This window comes from Callithrix jacchus, chromosome 15 (genome assembly GCF_049354715.1).
Source record: "Callithrix jacchus isolate 240 chromosome 15, calJac240_pri, whole genome shotgun sequence".
Lineage (NCBI taxonomy): Eukaryota > Metazoa > Chordata > Mammalia > Primates > Cebidae > Callithrix > Callithrix jacchus.
This window is the reverse complement of record NC_133516.1, coordinates 100,605,143-100,621,011: the sequence shown is the minus strand read 5'-3', so window position 1 is coordinate 100,621,011 and position 15,869 is coordinate 100,605,143. Positions and strand designations below refer to the sequence as shown.

The following is a 15,869-nucleotide window of genomic DNA, read 5'->3' as shown; positions in this document are numbered from 1 at the left end:
AGTAGAGATGGGGTTTCACTATGTTGGCCAAATTGGTATCGATCTCTTGACCTTGTGATCCGCCCACCCGGGCCTCCCAAAGTGCTGGGACTGCAGGCTTGAGCCACCACGCCCGTCCTACTCTGCAGACTTTAAAACCTATGATTACTAGATCATTGGCAGATGAAAAAGATGCTGGGTGTTGGTACAGACAGAAACCTGAGTTTTAGTTGGTTGAGTAACTCCCTTAGGAAATGGAATGTATTCGGTGGGAGAAAATAGTTTAGCTTTCTTCAAGCCACCAGTCTGGTCCCTGAAGTCTGCTGTTTCCACATGTTCCATTACTAAATCCCTTTCCACATCCTGCACAAGTCAAGTCTCTGGCAACTCCCCCCCCCCCCCCCCCCCCCCAGGAATTGTTCTGCAGGAGCCTTTTACCTCTCAAGGTCTCCGGAACCATACTTTGGATAATTACATTAAAAGTGCACAGAAAAGGGCCAGGAATGGGATTAGTGATTCCACCCCTACAAAAGTCCCCTCATGAATAAGAAAGGATACAATTTCAGCATTTACAAATTGTGGGGGAGGGAACAGAAGGGGAGCAGAAAAGAAGAGGTGGGGAGAAAAAGGGTCTTTGGGAGGCAGGAAGTGGGAGGAGACTTTGCAAACAACAATCTGGGGCCAGGGGCCATTTTGGAAGCATCTGGCCAAGCTTCGCTTCCTGTCCGAATATGGAGAAGGTAAAAGGCAAGGAGGTCGGTACAGTCTTAGTGAATGTGTTTTCTGTCTTTGTCTCCTCGTGTTTCTGTCTTCCCTGAGCACTCCTGATTATTATTATTATTATTATTATTATTATTATTATTGAGACGGAGCCTCGCTGCGTCGCCCAGGCTGGAGTGCAATGGCCCGATCTCGGCTCAGGGCAACCTCCGCCTTCTGGGTTCAAGCGATTCTCCTGCCTCAGCCTCGCGAGTAGCTGGGACTACAGGCACGCGCCACCACGCCCAGCTGATTTTTGTATTTTTAGTAGAGATGGGGTTTCACCGTGTTGGTCAGGCCGGTCTCAAACTCCGACTTCAGGTGATCTGCCTTGGCCGTCCCAGGTGCTGAGATTACAGGTATGAGCCACCGCGCCCGGCCCGGATTTGTCTTTTAAGGAGAAAACAATGTACCTTCGGGTTTTCTTCTCTTGCCTCTTAGGAATAAACCCCAAGAACATGATTGCAGCCTGGTACAGCGGAGTAAGAAATGAGGTTTGCTAGGTTTAGCTGAGGAGAGGAGGTTGAGGGTGTCAAGAGATGGGGACCAAGAGAGAAATGAGGTGTTGAGGTTTTGGTTTTGGGAACAGGGTCCCTGCGTGTCTCCCAGGCTGGAGTGAGCATCACTGCTCAGTGCCACCTTGACCGCCCAGGCTCAAGCGACCTTTCCGCCTCGGCCTTCCAAAGTGCTTTTGGGCACACGCCGCTGCTCCGGGCCCGGGTGTTCTGTTTTGAAGAAGTGCTTTGTCCGGTCGGAAGAATTAACTGAATATCGGGGCCAGAGGGAAATGGTTACAGGAGAAAACCGGCGGTGAGGGAAGATTTTAGGAAGAGGTCATTGAGCTGAGGTTGGAAAAGCGTGAAACTCCTTAATTCCCTTTAGATGGACACGGATCCTAAACCAAAGGTGCTGGGTACGAATTTTCTTTTTCCCAGTGTCCTTAGGATTTAGGAGCAAGCGGAGCCAGACATTGGCAGCCGCACAAACTGAAGGAAGAGAGCTTTTGAGACGTGTTGCACATGCACTGAACGGCCATATTTGAGCCTCTTTACTTGAACCGGGTCGTTTTTAACTCTCAGTTTTAAGTCTTCGTGAGGTCCAAAGTGAGTAGTTCTTGTAAGGGTTACGCAAAGGTAAATTTCAAATCCAAATGTAGACCTGCTATAGAGATGTAAAAATGCCATACAAATGTTAATCTGTGCAGTAATCCGCCTGAAAGTGAAGAAAAAGATTTAGATTTAGGGGAATTTTTTTTTGGTTTTTAAAAATGTTTATTTTATATACAAAGAGGTATAATGGTTTTTCATGAGGCCGGGCGCGGTGGCTCAAGCCTGTAATCCCAGCACTTTGGGAGGCCGAGGCGGGCGGATCACGAGGTCAAGAGATCGAGACCATCCTGGTCAACAAGGTGAAACCCCGTCTCTACTAAAAATACAAAAAATTAGCTGGGCATGGTGGCGCGTGCCTGTAATCCCGGCTACTCAGGAGGCTGAGGCAGGAGAATTGCCTGAACCCAGGAGGCGGAGGTTGGGTGAGCCGAGATCGCGCCATTGCACTCCAGCCTGGGTAACAAGAGCGAAACTCCGTCTCAAAAAAAAAAAAAAAAAAAATGGTTTTTCATGGTAGATGTCTTGGATAATCCTTTGAAGACCATTTAGTCCAACTTAATGAAACCTATATCCTTCGCGTACTGACGGAAACACTGGCGGCACATATTGAGACCGTATTTACGTATCAAACAGTGCGGGTTTGAACAGACTCGTCAAGAGCGAGAACCCTGGCCGAATTTTCGCGGGTGGCTCCAGTACAGCTGCTGGTGACCCATCTTGCTCTCAGAAAGGCAACGAGGTAAAAGGCTAGGGGAAGTTTTAGATTACATTTTTTTAATTTTAGAGACGGAGTCTCGCTCTGTCTTCCAGGCTAGAGTGCAGTGGCGTGATCTCAGCTGACTGCAACCTTCGCCTCCCGGGTCGAGCAACTCTCCTGCCTCAGCCTCCTCAGTAGCTAGGATTACCGACTAGTTTTTTGTATTTTTGGTAGAGACGCGGTTTTACTTTGTTGGTCTAGCTCGTTTCGAACTCCTGACCTTGTGATCTGCCCGCTTTGGCTTCCCAAAGTGCTGGGATTACAACTGTAAACCACTGCACCCGGCCTAAACATTTTTATTTTTTTAACGAGACGAGTTTCTTTCTGTCACCCACGCTGGAGTGCAGTGGCTGATCTCGGCTCACTGCACCCTCCGCCTCCCAGGTTCAAGGGATTCTCCTGACTCAGCCTATCGATTAGCTGGGATTACAGGCGCGCAGCACCATGCCCAGCTAATTTTTGTTGTTGTTTTGTTTTTTTTTTTTGTTGAGAAGGAGTCCCGCTATGTCGCCCAGGCTGGAGTGCAATGGCGCGATCTCGGCTCACCCAACCTCTGCCTCCGGGTTCAAGTAATTCTCCTGCCTCGGCCTCCCGAGTAGCTGGGATTACAGGTGCCTGCTACCACGCCCTGCTAATTTTTGTATTTTTAGTAGTGATGGGGTTTCACCATGTTGGTCAGGCTGATCTCAAACGTCTAACCTTGTGATCCACCCGCCTCGGCCTCCCAAAGTGCTGGAATTACAGGCATGAGCCACTGCGCCCAGCCAAAGACAATTATTTTTATTCTAAGAGCAATAAACCGCTGAAAGGATGTAAAGTTTTCATAGTGTCACTCTGCCAGCAGTGTTAGAAAATAATTTATTTGGAAGGGTTCAAGAATGAAGGACTGGGTGAAAAAAATTATTCCAGGTAAGAGATGATAAAATATAGTAGGTGAGGAAAGGGCTTTTTGTTTTTGGTTTTTCTCTAAGACAGAGTCTCAATTCTGTCACCCAGGCTGCAGTGCAGAGAGTCTCAATTCTGTCACCCAGGCTGCAGTGCAGAGAGTCTCAATTCTGTCACCCAGGCTGCAGTGCAGAGAGTCTCAATTCTGTCACCCAGGCTGCAGTGCAGAGAGTCTCAATTCTGTCACCCAGGCTGCAGTGCAGAGAGTCTCAATTCTGTCACCCAGGCTGCAGTGCAGAGAGTCTCAATTCTGTCACCCAGGCTGCAGTGCAGAGAGTCTCAATTCTGTCACCCAGGCTGCAGTGCAGAGAGTCTCAATTCTGTCACCCAGGCTGCAGTGCAGAGAGTCTCAATTCTGTCACCCAGGCTGCAGTGCAGAGAGTCTCAATTCTGTCACCCAGGCTGCAGTGCAGAGAGTCTCAATTCTGTCACCCAGGCTGCAGTGCAGAGAGTCTCAATTCTGTCACCCAGGCTGCAGTGCAGAGAGTCTCAATTCTGTCACCCAGGCTGCAGTGCAGTGGTGCCGCCAGCCTCACCTTAACTACAACCTCTATCTACCTTCCTGGCTCAAGCAATCCTCCTACTTGACTAGCTAAGACTCAGGCACGCACCACCATGCTCAGCTAATTTTGTTTCCTTTTTGTAGAGGCAAGGTTTCACTTTGTTACTCAGGGCGGTCTCCAATTACTGGACTCAAGCGATCCTCCTGCCCTGGCCTCCTAAGCACTGGGATTCCAGGCCGGAGCCACCACTCTTGGCCTACCTAAGCACTTCTTCCCCCAAGGCAGATCCTGTTTTTCTTCTACTCTTGTTTGTATCTGTGTTTTCATGGGCTTTCAAACTGGCTTCTTCCCATTTTTTTCCGTCATTGCTTCCCAGTCTTGTAAATGAAACCGAGTATTAAGATACCCAGTGGAGTGCAGGACTGTCTTGGTGCCTTAGAAGTGAGTTATCTTGAGGCAGGTAGTGTATGTGTGGTTTGGACGCCAGAGGAATCTCTAGACTGATCAGCTCCTCTGTTCCCCAGTGGACCTCCACAGAGAAGGCGAGGGAAGAGGATCAGCAGGCTTCCAATCCACCAAACACGAGTGCTTTGCCGGGAACACCAGCAAAGGGGGGAACCAAAGGAAAAGTGCCTGTCAGAGGTGACAAAGGTAAGAGGTCTACAAACCCTCAAATCCCACCTTCTCAAGTCTTGGAAGCCTGAAGAACTTTTCCGAAGGAAAAGGGAAAAACCAGGGAAGCAATTTCCACCATCTGTTGTGCAAATCCTACACTTCTTGGAAGCCTACCTGAAACTGCACCTCCCTGAAGCATCTGTCAGTCACCTTTGCTCTCACTGATCCCTTCCTGTCTTCAGACTTCACAGCATGTTCGGTTCTGTTGATCATGTTTTCCTTCACTTGCTACTGGGAGTTGAGAATTTCCATGTGCAATGATTTGGGAACAGACAGCTATAAGTTTGAAACTCTATTCTTGAAACCGAACTTACTACCCTAAAAGTAAGTTAGGACAATATCTACCTTTATTCAGGAGTGGGGTTGGAGTGTGAAAATTAACAGAATAATTAGGTGAAGCATTTATACTAAGCCTGAGAAGTGATGTGTACTTAGTAAACCCTAGTAACTATTAGTGTCGTTACAGGCTTTGTCTGTCCTGGAGGTGTGTTTTGGAAGTCTTTTTTTTTTAATACCTGAGAACTCTGGAAGTCTTTTTTTGAGACGGAGTTTTGCTCTTGTTACCCAGGCTGGAGTGCAATGGCGCCATCTCGGCTCACCGCAACCTCCGCCTCCTGGGTTCAGGCAATTCTCCTGCCTCAGCCTCCCGATTAGCTGGGATTACAGGCACGCACCACCATGCCCAGCTAATCTTTTGTATTTTTAGTAGAGACAGGGTTTCACCATGTTGACCAGGATGGTCTCAATCTCTTGACCTCGTGATCCACCCGCCTTGGCCTCCCAAAGTGCTGGGATTAGAGGGGTGAGCCACTACACGTGGCCCCTTGGAAGTCTTTTCTTTTTGAGACACAGATAGGGTGTTGCTCTGTCAACATGATCTCAGCTCCTTTCAGCCTCCCAAGTAACTGGGATTGCACGCGTGTGCCACCACACCTGCCTGTTTTTGTATTTTTAGTAGAGATGAGATTTCACCATATTGGCCAGGCTGGTTAACGCCTGGCCTCAAGTGATCTGTTTGCCTTGGCCGCCCAAAGTGCTGGGATTACAGGTGTGAGCCATGGCGCCTGGCCAGAAATCTTTGCTGAATGAAGACAGTGTATGTGAGGTGCAGAAGCTGGATGAACAGAAACACAGGAGGGCTAAGGAGGCGTGCCTGCAATGAGATCAGAGTGCTGCCCTGACCTGGGGGCGGGGGCGGCAGAATTTGGAGTATTAGTGGTTGCCTGTGTAGCACTGCCAGGTGTTGATTTTGCTCTGTGGGAAGAGGACACCACTGAGTGTGATCTCAAGTCTAAGACAGCGGTAACTCCCCTGGGATGGAAGTGCCCTCTCTGGTACCATCACCTGGATTCTGTGGATTAAGGGGCTCACAGGCGCAAGTGTACCTGAGTAGTGGGGAGATTTAGGAGTTAAAACTGGATCTAGGGCTGGGCGCGGTGGCTCAAGCCTGTAATCCCAGCACTTTGGGAGGCTGAGGTGGGTGGATCACGAGGTCAAGAGATCGAGACCATCCTGGTCAACATGGTGAAACCCCGTCTCTACTAAAAATACAAAAAATTAGCTGGGCATGGTGGCGCGTGCCTGTAATCCCAGCTACTCAGGAGGCTGAGGCAGGAGAATTGCCTGAACCCAGGAGGCGGAGGTTGCGGTGAGCCGAGATCGCGCCATTGCACTCCAGCCTGGGTAACAAGAGTGAAACTCCATCTCAAAAAAAAAAAAAAAAAAACTGGATCTAGAAGTGGTAAGTCCTAGGTTTGAGAGGAATTGAACTATTTGTAACTAAAAGTGATTTTGTTTATGAAATTCTGAAAAGCTACAGCAAGTTAATTACTACTGACTTCATTCCATTCTTCTTTAGTGCTCTGCCCTAAGAAGAAGGCAGATAACCCCAGACCTCAGAAGAAGATACCAATCCCTCCCTTACCCTCTAAACTGCCGCCTGTTAATCTGATCCACCGGGACATAGTGCGGGCCTGGTGTCAGCAACTAAAGCTAAGCACCAGAGGCCAGGTAAAGCCCTAGGCTGGGGACGGTGCTGCTGGGAGGAAGGGGTAGGAGCCTTGCTTGTCTTACTAATGCAGTTGTCTCTTGTCTTAGAAACTGGATGCGTATAAGCGCCTGTGTGCCTTTGCTTACCCAAACCAAAAGGTAACTTTTTTATGGATGGACGTTTCAATGCTTATCCTAATTACCTGTTGTAACCTCATAAGTGAGTAAAGGAACTGCCTTAGCCTCCTCTTGTCCTTCCATCCCTAGTTCTAAGAAAGAACAGTATTTCCCAACCCTACTTTTCACCAAGTCTGCAAAGAGTAATAAAAATGAGGCAGCCCAGTCTGGTCAACATGGTGCAACCCTGTCTCTACCAAAAGTACAAATATTAGGCTGGGAATGGACGCCTGTAATCCCAGCATTTTGGGAAGCTGAGATGTGCGGATTGCCTGAGATTAGGAGTTAAAGACCACCCTGACCAACATGGTGAAACCCCATCTTTTAAAAAAAATAGAAATATTAGCGGGGTTTAGTGGAGCACGCACGTAATCCCAGCTATTCAGGAGGCTGAGGCAGGAGAATGTCCTGAACCTGGGAGGCAGAGGTTGCTTTGAGCCGAGATGGTGCCACTGCACTCCAGCTGGGGCAATGAGTGAAACTCCCAAAAAAAAAAAAAGGCAGGCCATCACTTTAATTTTTTTTTTTTTTTTTTTGAGACGGAGTTTCACTGTTGTTACCCAGACTGGAGTGCAGTGGCACGATCTCGGCTCACCACAACTTCTACCTTCTGGGTTCAAGCAATTCTCCTTCCTCAGCCTCCCGAGTAGCTGGGACTACAGGCGCGCACCACCACGCCCAGCTAATTTTTGTATTTTTAGTAGAGACGGGGTTTCACCTTGTTAACCAGGATGGTCTCAATCTCTTGACCTGGTGATCCACCCACCTCAGCCTCCCAAAGTGCTGGGATTATAGGCGTGAGCCACCGCACCTGGCCTAATTTTTTAATCGAAAAAAATTACATATTTTTTGTATATTTTTTTCATGTACAGCATATGGTTTTGATATATGTATACATTGTGGAATGGCTAACTCAAGCTAATTAATACATCACTTTACATACTTATTTTTGTGGTGAAAATACTCAAAATCATCTCAGCAAATTTTTGTTTTGTTTTGTTTTGTTTTGAGACAGAGTCTTGCTCTGTTGCCCAGGCTGGAGTGCAGTGGCATGATCTTGGCTCACTGCAACCTCTGCCTCCTGGATTGAAGCAATTCTCTGCCTCACCTTACCCAGTAGCTGGGATTACAGGCACCGGCCACCACACCGGATAATTTTTGTATAAGACACAGTGTTTCACCATCCTGGCCAGGCTGGGCTTGAACTCCTGAACTCATGATCCGCCTGCCTCGGCCTCCCAAAGTGCTGGGATTAGGAGCGTGAGCCACCCCACCCAGCCTTACTGAGCAATTTTCAAGATTAACTATCTATAGTCACCAAGTTGTACAATAGCTCTCTTGAACCTAGACTCCTGTCTAAGTGAAACTTTGTATTTGATCTACACCTCGTTAACCCTGAGGCCATTTTTGGTAGAACTTTAACCTTCTATTATCTTTATTATTTAACCCTTTCTATAGGATTTCCCTAGCACAGCAAAAGAGGCCAAAATCCGGAAGTCATTGCAAAATAAATTAAAGGTGGAAAAAGGGAAAGCGTGCCTGCAGAGTTCTGGGACACAGCCTCCTCAAGTGGCCCTTCCCCCTGCGGAGGGGCTGCCTGCTCTGGAAGGGCCCCCTTCTCTCCTTGAGGGAGTTAATACAGTTGTGGTGACAACTTCTGCCCCAGAGGCTGTGCTGGCCTCCTGGGCAAGAATTTCAGCCAGGGCAAGGACACCAGAGGCAGTGGAATCTCCACAAGAAGCCAGTGGTAAGCCCAGCATGAAAAGTTTATTCTGGTCCAGTGGGGAAATAAGCTTAGTAGATAGTAATGCTTGATACATTTTAGGATATATGAAAAACCCATGAAGGGTCGGTGATTCCTGGACCCTGCCCACAGAGTTTCTGCTTTAGGTCTAGGGTGGAACCTGAGAGTTCTAACAATTTCCTGGGCAATACTAAGGATGCTGATCTGGGGACCACAGTTCGAGAACTGCTGCTGTAAATTATTGATGGCATCAGAAGAGGATAGTAGTCTAGGGTTCCCCCCCTTTAAGCAATTTAAATCAAAAACAAGATCTAAAATGGATTCCCTGCTGCTGAACCCCAGAATTGCATTAATAAGTTATTTAAATATTTTCCAATTTTTTTCCTTTTCTTTCTTTTTTTTTTGAGACGGAGTTTTGCTCTTGTTACCCAGGCTGGAGTGCAATGGCGTGATCTCGGCTCACCGCAACCTCCGCCTCCTGGGTTCAGGCAATTCTCCTGCCTCAGCCTCCCGGGCAGCTGGGACTACAGGTGCGCACTACCATGCCCAGCTAATTTTTGTATTTTTAGTAGAGATGGTGTTTCACCTTGTTGAACAGGATGGTCTCGATTTCTTGACCTCGTGATCTACCCGCCTCGGCTTCCCAAAGTGCTGGGATTACAGGAGTGAGCCACCGCGCCCGGCCCCCTTGTCTTTATTTATCTGTTTATTTTAAAGAGATAGGGTCTCACTATGTTGCCCAGGTTGAAGTGCAGTGGCTACTCACAGGTGAGATCCCACTGCTGATCAGCACAGGAGTTTTTTTTTTTGAGACGGAGTCTTGCTCTATTGCCAGGCTGGAGTGCAATGGCGCAGTCTCGGCTCACTGCAACCTCTGCCTCCTGGATTCAAGCAATTCTCCTGCCTCAGCCTCCTGAATAGCTGGGACCACAGGCACATGCCACCATGCCTGGCTATTTTTTTGTATTTTTAGTAGAGATGGGGTTTCACCATGTTGGCCAGGATGGTCTCCATCTCTTGACCTTGTGATCCCGCCTGCCTCGGCCTCCCAAAGTGCTGGGATTACAGGCGTGAGCCACTGAGCCCGGCCAGCACGAGAGTTTTAACCTGCTCCGTTTCCGATCTGGGCAGCTTCATCCCTTGTTAGGCAACCTGGTGGTCCCCGTGCGAACACCCAGTCAGCATAGCACACTACAGCACAGAACTCCTAGTCTCAAGCGATCCTCCAGCTTCAGCCTCCCAAGTAGCCAGAACCACAGGGACCACGGTGTCCGGACCGTTTTTTTTTCATTGTAAAATGAGTTAGTAATACCTACCTCATATGTTGTAAGAATTACAGGAAATACAAGAAAAGAAGATAGTATAACTGCTTGTGTGTTAAGAGTTGATCCCTGAACTAACTTCATGAAGCCCTTCCTAGACCCTCTGGGTTAGTCTTAATACCGTCTGTCCACCTACAACTTCACTGCTTCCAACTAGATGAAGTTTTAACAGAACTGTCTTGTATGCTTTTCTAAAAGAACAGGTAGATGAAGTTTTAACAGAACTGTCTTGTTTGCTTTTCTAAAAGAACAGGATAGCGTAGAGGTTCAGTTAGGATTTCAGGGTTCATATCTTGGAGCTGGCAGTTAAGAAGGAATCAAGGGTGATGGGCCATAATGCAGTCTTAGGTGAGTATGTCATCCTGGTGTGTGGGTACCTGTCTGACCTGTCTGTCTTTGTTTCGCCAGGTGTCAGATGGTGTGTGGTCCATGGGAAAAGTCTCCCTGCAGACACAGATGGTTGGGTGCACCTGCAGTTTCATGCTGGTCAGGCCTGGGTTCCAGAAAAACAAGAAGGGAGAGTGAGTGCGCTCTTCCTGCTTCCTGCCTCCAGTTTTCCACCCCCGCACCTTGAAGACAATATGTTGTGCCCCAAATGTGTTCACAGGTAATTACCTGGTGCTTTTCTACAAACTAAGAGTGGGTGCCTGATTTTTTTCAGCTGCAGAAAGTCAAGATAAGATATGCATTAATCTTAAATAGCCATGTATTTCAAGCTCGAATTGCCAGTAGAGAGTTTCAACAAAATTATTACTCAAGTTTATCCCCAGGAAAAAGAAAATATGTATCAGGGTTGATGCTTCTACCCTGAAACACAGAATTCTGGCAACAACAAACATTGTATAATTACTATATTCAGAGTATATGTCCTACACAGAAATAATGACTAGCAAAAAACCTCTTTAAGTAATCTACTGTCTAATAGGGATGGTGGGCATGTAAGCACCTGGAATAGCAGGACAAATATCAAAGAGAGTTTCCTTAAGTTAGGGGAAGAACTGACGAGATGGAAACGGGGGGTCAGGCCATTTCTCAGCCTAGGAAATACAGCGAGACCGTCTTCCACAGGAAAAAGTGTGTGAAATGTGTGATTTTTGCTTCTTTGGAATATCCTGCTTTTTGCTGTATTTTGATAATCTGTCTTTGCAAAGCAGCTGAATAGAACTGAGGTCCCTTTGGATAGTTCTTTAATGCCATACTTGGGTTTTTGGGAAAGGGATGAGAAAAGCCAGTTCAAGGACTCGTGCCCATGGCTTGCACAAGTCAGGGAACATATTACAGAGGCGTGATAACTTGGGTGATGGTCGTCATTCCTTGATGACATGGTCACAGGCGTGCTTACCTATGATTCTAAGGGTGTAAGTGCAATTCCAGCAGCAGGGTTCTAGGCTGTTTTCCAGGATGAAGCCCAGATATGTCTTCCTTGATATGTCTTGATTGTTACGTTTTTAAAAACAAACATTTAATTTGCTTTCTAGGAACAAGGTCTTAATAAAAAGCCTCCAATGGGAATAGAATATCAAGAAAAAGGCCATATCTATGGTAATGAATGGTAGAAAGGCTGGAGAGTCGGATTCCGTGGTGCTGCTGACAGGTGAACTTGGTCCTCTCCACACCTGCTTACGGGCCATGCAGACTGCTGGGGTGTCAGATCTTAGCCTAAGACCCCTAGCAGTGCCTGCTGCTTTGTGAGTAGATATGATAGACTCTTGCATTTAAAAACGGAAAAACATTTCACAAATTACCATAAATTGTAGTTAATATGTAGAAAAACTTACTCATACTACCTTTCTACAATAGAAAAGACTTCAGCAGCTTTTTGTGTTCTATTTTGTTTTATTGGTTTTTTTTTTTTTTTTTGAGACAGTATCTCGCTCTGTTGTCCAGCCTGGTGTGCAGTGGTGCGATCTCAGTTCAGTGCAAACTCCGCCTCCTGGGCTCAAGTGATTCTCCTGCCTCAGCCTCCCGGGTAGCTGGGGTTACAGCCGCCTGCTGCCATACCCAGCTATTTCTTTATTTTCAGTAGAGATGGGGTTTCACCTTGTTGGCCATGCTGGTTTCAAACTCCTGGCCTCAAGTGATCCACCCACCTCAGCCGCCCACAATGCTGGGCTTAGGCGCATGAGCCATTGTGCCTGCTTTCAGCAGCTCTTTTAAGTGAGAACTTCTTCAGCTGAGCGTTGGAAGGAGTTGAGTAAAACAGTAGTTTGCTCCTGTGCTCAATTTTTCCTCCTCTGGGCACTGACGACTTTAGGAGCTGCTTCATTCCAATTGCAATTTCATAAAACATTTCGTTTAAAAGTATATTAAGGCAAAGAAAGGCTGTTAATTCTCTCCCTCTCCCCAAAACATGATTCTTTTCTTTTTTTTTTTTTTTTTGTGATGGAGTTTCGCTCTCATTACCCAGGCTGGAGTGCAATGGCGCGATCTCGGCTCACCGCAACCTCCACCTCCTGGGTTCTCCTGTCTCAGCCTCCTGAGTAGCTGGGATTACAGGGACGCGCCACCATGCCCAGCTAATTTTTTGTATTTTTAGTAGAGACGGGGTTTCACCATGTTGACCAGGATGGTCTTGATCTCTTGACCTCGTGATCCACCCGCCTTGGCCTCCCAGAGTGCTGGATTACAGGTGTGAGCCACCACGCCTTACCCAAAACATGATTCTTAACATTCAAAACAATGTTTTTCAGAGTTCTCTTAATCTGAGATTTTTATGGTGTGACTACAGAATCAAAACACAAGGCACTTTGTATTATTTCATTTAGAATCTTGTATATTTCTGGTGTTTAAAATGTTTAAGATTGCTTCCCCACTCAGAAATACATAATATATTGAACTTAAAATGTGTTTATTAACCAATTCTCCATAAATAAATATGTATAGAAAATAATTCAACCGTTGTATTTAGGGAACCGTATTCACTGCATGCAAGTTATTGTTAGTGTTCTTAAAGCAGGAATAAACCGAAACGTGTGATTTTTCTTTCGAATTACTCATGTGTTTTTTCTTTATTAGTTGGTGGTGTGGGTTGGATCATACTTTTTTAAAAACTACTTACCTAGGTATAATTGACATACAGAAAGCTGTACATACTTAATGTATCTTATTGAGTATAATTAATTTTTATTTGTGTGTGTACTTCCTAAATGTATATTCCTGTGAGTCTGGGAACAGATCTGTTTTTCACTTGTCCTGATTTAATGACAGTTTCCAACATTGTTTTGTTACTACAAGTAGGGATCTATTTTTTTTTTCCACCTCCGATGAAGATAATAAAAATAACGCACTGAAGAAGTGGCAGAGTTGGAAAATTTGTCACCATTATAATATAGATGTAATAGATTGGGAAAGAATCTTCAGAAATGTTAAAACAAGGAAGGGAAGTTTATTGAGAAGCAAGATGTTCTTCTCTCCTGTCCCCCATTTGTCTCTAGTGGTCAGAGTTGTTCAGTATAATAAATAATAGACATTTTTTCTTAATACTGTGTGTATTGTTTGTTTTGTTTCCTTTTTAAAACTTCTCCCCTGCTTTCTTTGGATGGGTCAAGTTTCTTTTTTTTTTAAAGACAGAGTTTCACCATGTTGATCAGGCTGGTCTTGAACTCCTGACCTCAGGTGATCTACCCGCCTTGGCCTCCAAAGTGCTTGGATTACAGGCGTGAACCACCATGCCCGGCCTGGATGGGTCAAGTTTCTATTCTGTTTCCTTCCTATTAATTTGGAAATTTCCTTTGCTTAATTGCATTCTACCAGTAAGACCATTTATTTACTCATCCTTCTTGCCCTGGGAAGATAAAACCTAAATCACCCTCATTTCCACAAGCCTCCCTATCGCCATGTTCAGTCCCCCATTCCCTGTTTCCCTCCTCCCATACTCCCAGAATACAAAGAGGAAGACTGCTGGAGCTACAAATTCTGTGTCTCATGAGTTCCTTGGCAGAGGCATGACATGGTATGATATCTTGCTTTGGGGGGAGCTGAGAGAAGAGGTTTATATTCCTAATTTCCCACCTGATGTAAAGGTAACATTTGCACAAATAGGTCTGTGCCCACATTGTATGTGGTGTAGAAAACCTGCAGCCCGCCCTCCAAATTTTTCTTGGCTCCAAAGGGACATGCCAGCTCCCAAGGGAAAATGTTGGTCAGGGCCTCTGAACCCATTGCTGATAGAAATAAAATTCCTGCATTTTGGCATGATGAGGTTTAGGGACATAAAAATTGGAATTTGGTGACAGCCACCTTAACCAAGCATTCCATCTTAGCACGCCAGGAATGTTACAAACAAATGTCTTTTCCCATCAACAATTGAAAGTACACAGTATCATTGCCAAGAAGAATGTAAATCTAGGCCAGGCGAGGTGGCTCACGCCTATAATCCCAGCACCTTGGGAGGCCAAGGCGGGTGGGTCACAAGGTCAAGAGATCGAGACCATCCTGGTCAACATGATGAAACCCCATCTCTACTAAAAATACAAAAATTATCTGGGCATGGTGGCGCGCGCCTGTAGTCCCAGCTACTCGGGAGGCTGAGGCAGGAGAATTGCTTGAACCTGGGAGGCGGAGGTTACGGTGAGCCGATATTTTACCATGGCACTCCAGCCTGGGCAACAAGAGCAAAACTCCGTCTCAAACAAACAAACTGGCCAGGTGTGATGGCTCATGCCTGTAATCCCAACACTTTGGGAGGCAGAGGTGGGTGGATCACCTGAGGCCAGGAGTTCAAGAGGTCCTGGCCAAAATAGTGAACCCCCCATCTCCACTAAAAATATAAAAGATTGGTCGGGCGTGGTGGCGCGTGCCTGTAATTCTAGCTACTCAGGAGGCTGAGGCAGGAGAATTGCTTAACCCAGGAGGCCAAGGTTGCAGTGAGCTGAGATTGTGCCACTGCACTCCAGCCTGGGCAACAGAGCAAGACTCCATCTCAAAAATAAATAAATAAAATAAAAATAAACCTTAAAATAGCAGGCTCAGTGTGGTGGCTCACACCTGTAATCCTAGCACTGTGGGAGACATACGTGGGAGACTGCTTGAGCCCAGGAATTCAAGACCAGCTTGGGCAACATAGTGAGATCCTGTCTCTACACACAATTAATTTAAACCGGTGTGGTGGCACATGCCTGTAGCCACGCTACTCAGGAGGCTGAAGTGGGAGGATTTCTTGAGCCCAGCAGGTAGAGGCTGCAGTGAGCTGCAATCGCACCACTGTACTCCTGCCTGGGCAACAGAAGCTAGGAGAACAAACTAAAGGGTAAAACAAGTAAAACTGCGAAATTTAAATAGGAAACTATAGGAAATTCACACAATTCTTTTGACAATAACAACAACAAATTGTAAGAAGTAAGAAGTGGAAGCCACATACAGTGGCATGTGCCTGTAATCCCAGCTACTCAGGAGGCTGAGGCAGGATTGCTTGAGCCTAGGAGTTCAAGCCCAGCCTGTGCAACATAGTGAGACTGTCTCCACAAAATAAATAAATAAAAACAGATGGCGATAACTTGCAGATTAAAGAAAAATTTAAGGCACATTTTAATTTATCAAAGATCTCGTTTGGATGTTGTTTCAAACAGATTGTTTAAAAAAAGAAAGTGATTAAGAGATTATACTTATGAAAAAAAAATGAAAGAAGAGAAAAATATATCAGATAATTGGATTTTTTTTTTTTTTTTTTTTTTGAGACGGAGTTTTGCTTTGTCGCCCAGGTTGCAGTGCAGGAATGTGAACTTGGCCCATTGCAACCTCCACCTCCTGGGTTCAAGCAACTTTCCTGCCTCAGCCTTCACCAGTAGCTGGGATTACAGGCACCCACTACCACGTCCGACTAATTTTTGTATTTTCAGTACAGAGGAGGTTTTGCCATGTTGGCCAGGCTGATCTCAAACTCCTGACCTCTGGTGACCCAACCGCCTCGGC

The 15,869-nt window shown here is 46.2% G+C and overlaps 1 protein-coding gene and 1 pseudogene across 2 annotated transcripts; one reads left to right on the top strand and one right to left on the bottom strand.

The window, feature by feature from the left end:
• The first annotated feature begins 651 nt into the window (after positions 1-651).
• DPPA4 (developmental pluripotency associated 4) lies at positions 652-13,439 on the top strand. Of its 2 annotated transcripts, none has more exons than XM_078350180.1 (7): positions 652-719; positions 4,577-4,703; positions 6,586-6,737; positions 6,825-6,875; positions 8,352-8,640; positions 10,368-10,566; positions 11,438-13,439. In XM_078350180.1, exons 1-7 carry the CDS (start codon positions 711-713, stop codon positions 11,472-11,474), a joined length of 864 nt encoding a protein of 287 aa, XP_078206306.1. In that variant the 5' UTR covers positions 652-710; the 3' UTR covers positions 11,475-13,439. The 2 variants fall into 2 exon arrangements, with proteins under 2 accessions (XP_078206306.1, XP_002758870.3); XM_002758824.6 differs by having other exon boundaries at positions 652-734.
• On the bottom strand, positions 2,355-2,595 carry LOC108588535 (small ribosomal subunit protein uS14 pseudogene; annotated as a pseudogene).
• Positions 13,440-15,869: the final 2,430 nt, after the last annotated feature.

What these genes read in the sequence shown, in the direction of transcription:
- DPPA4 (XM_002758824.6), top strand. Translation starts at nt 711, where the DNA reads ATGGAGAAGGTAAAAGGCAAGGAG. An exon ending in AGAAGGTAAAAGGCAAGGAG is followed by an intron (nt 735 to 4,576) that starts GTCGGTACAGTC and finishes TCTGTTCCCCAG; the next exon opens with TGGACCTCCACAGAGAAGGC. An exon ending in ATCTCCACAAGAAGCCAGTG is followed by an intron (nt 8,641 to 10,367) that starts GTAAGCCCAGCA and finishes TTGTTTCGCCAG; the next exon opens with GTGTCAGATGGTGTGTGGTC.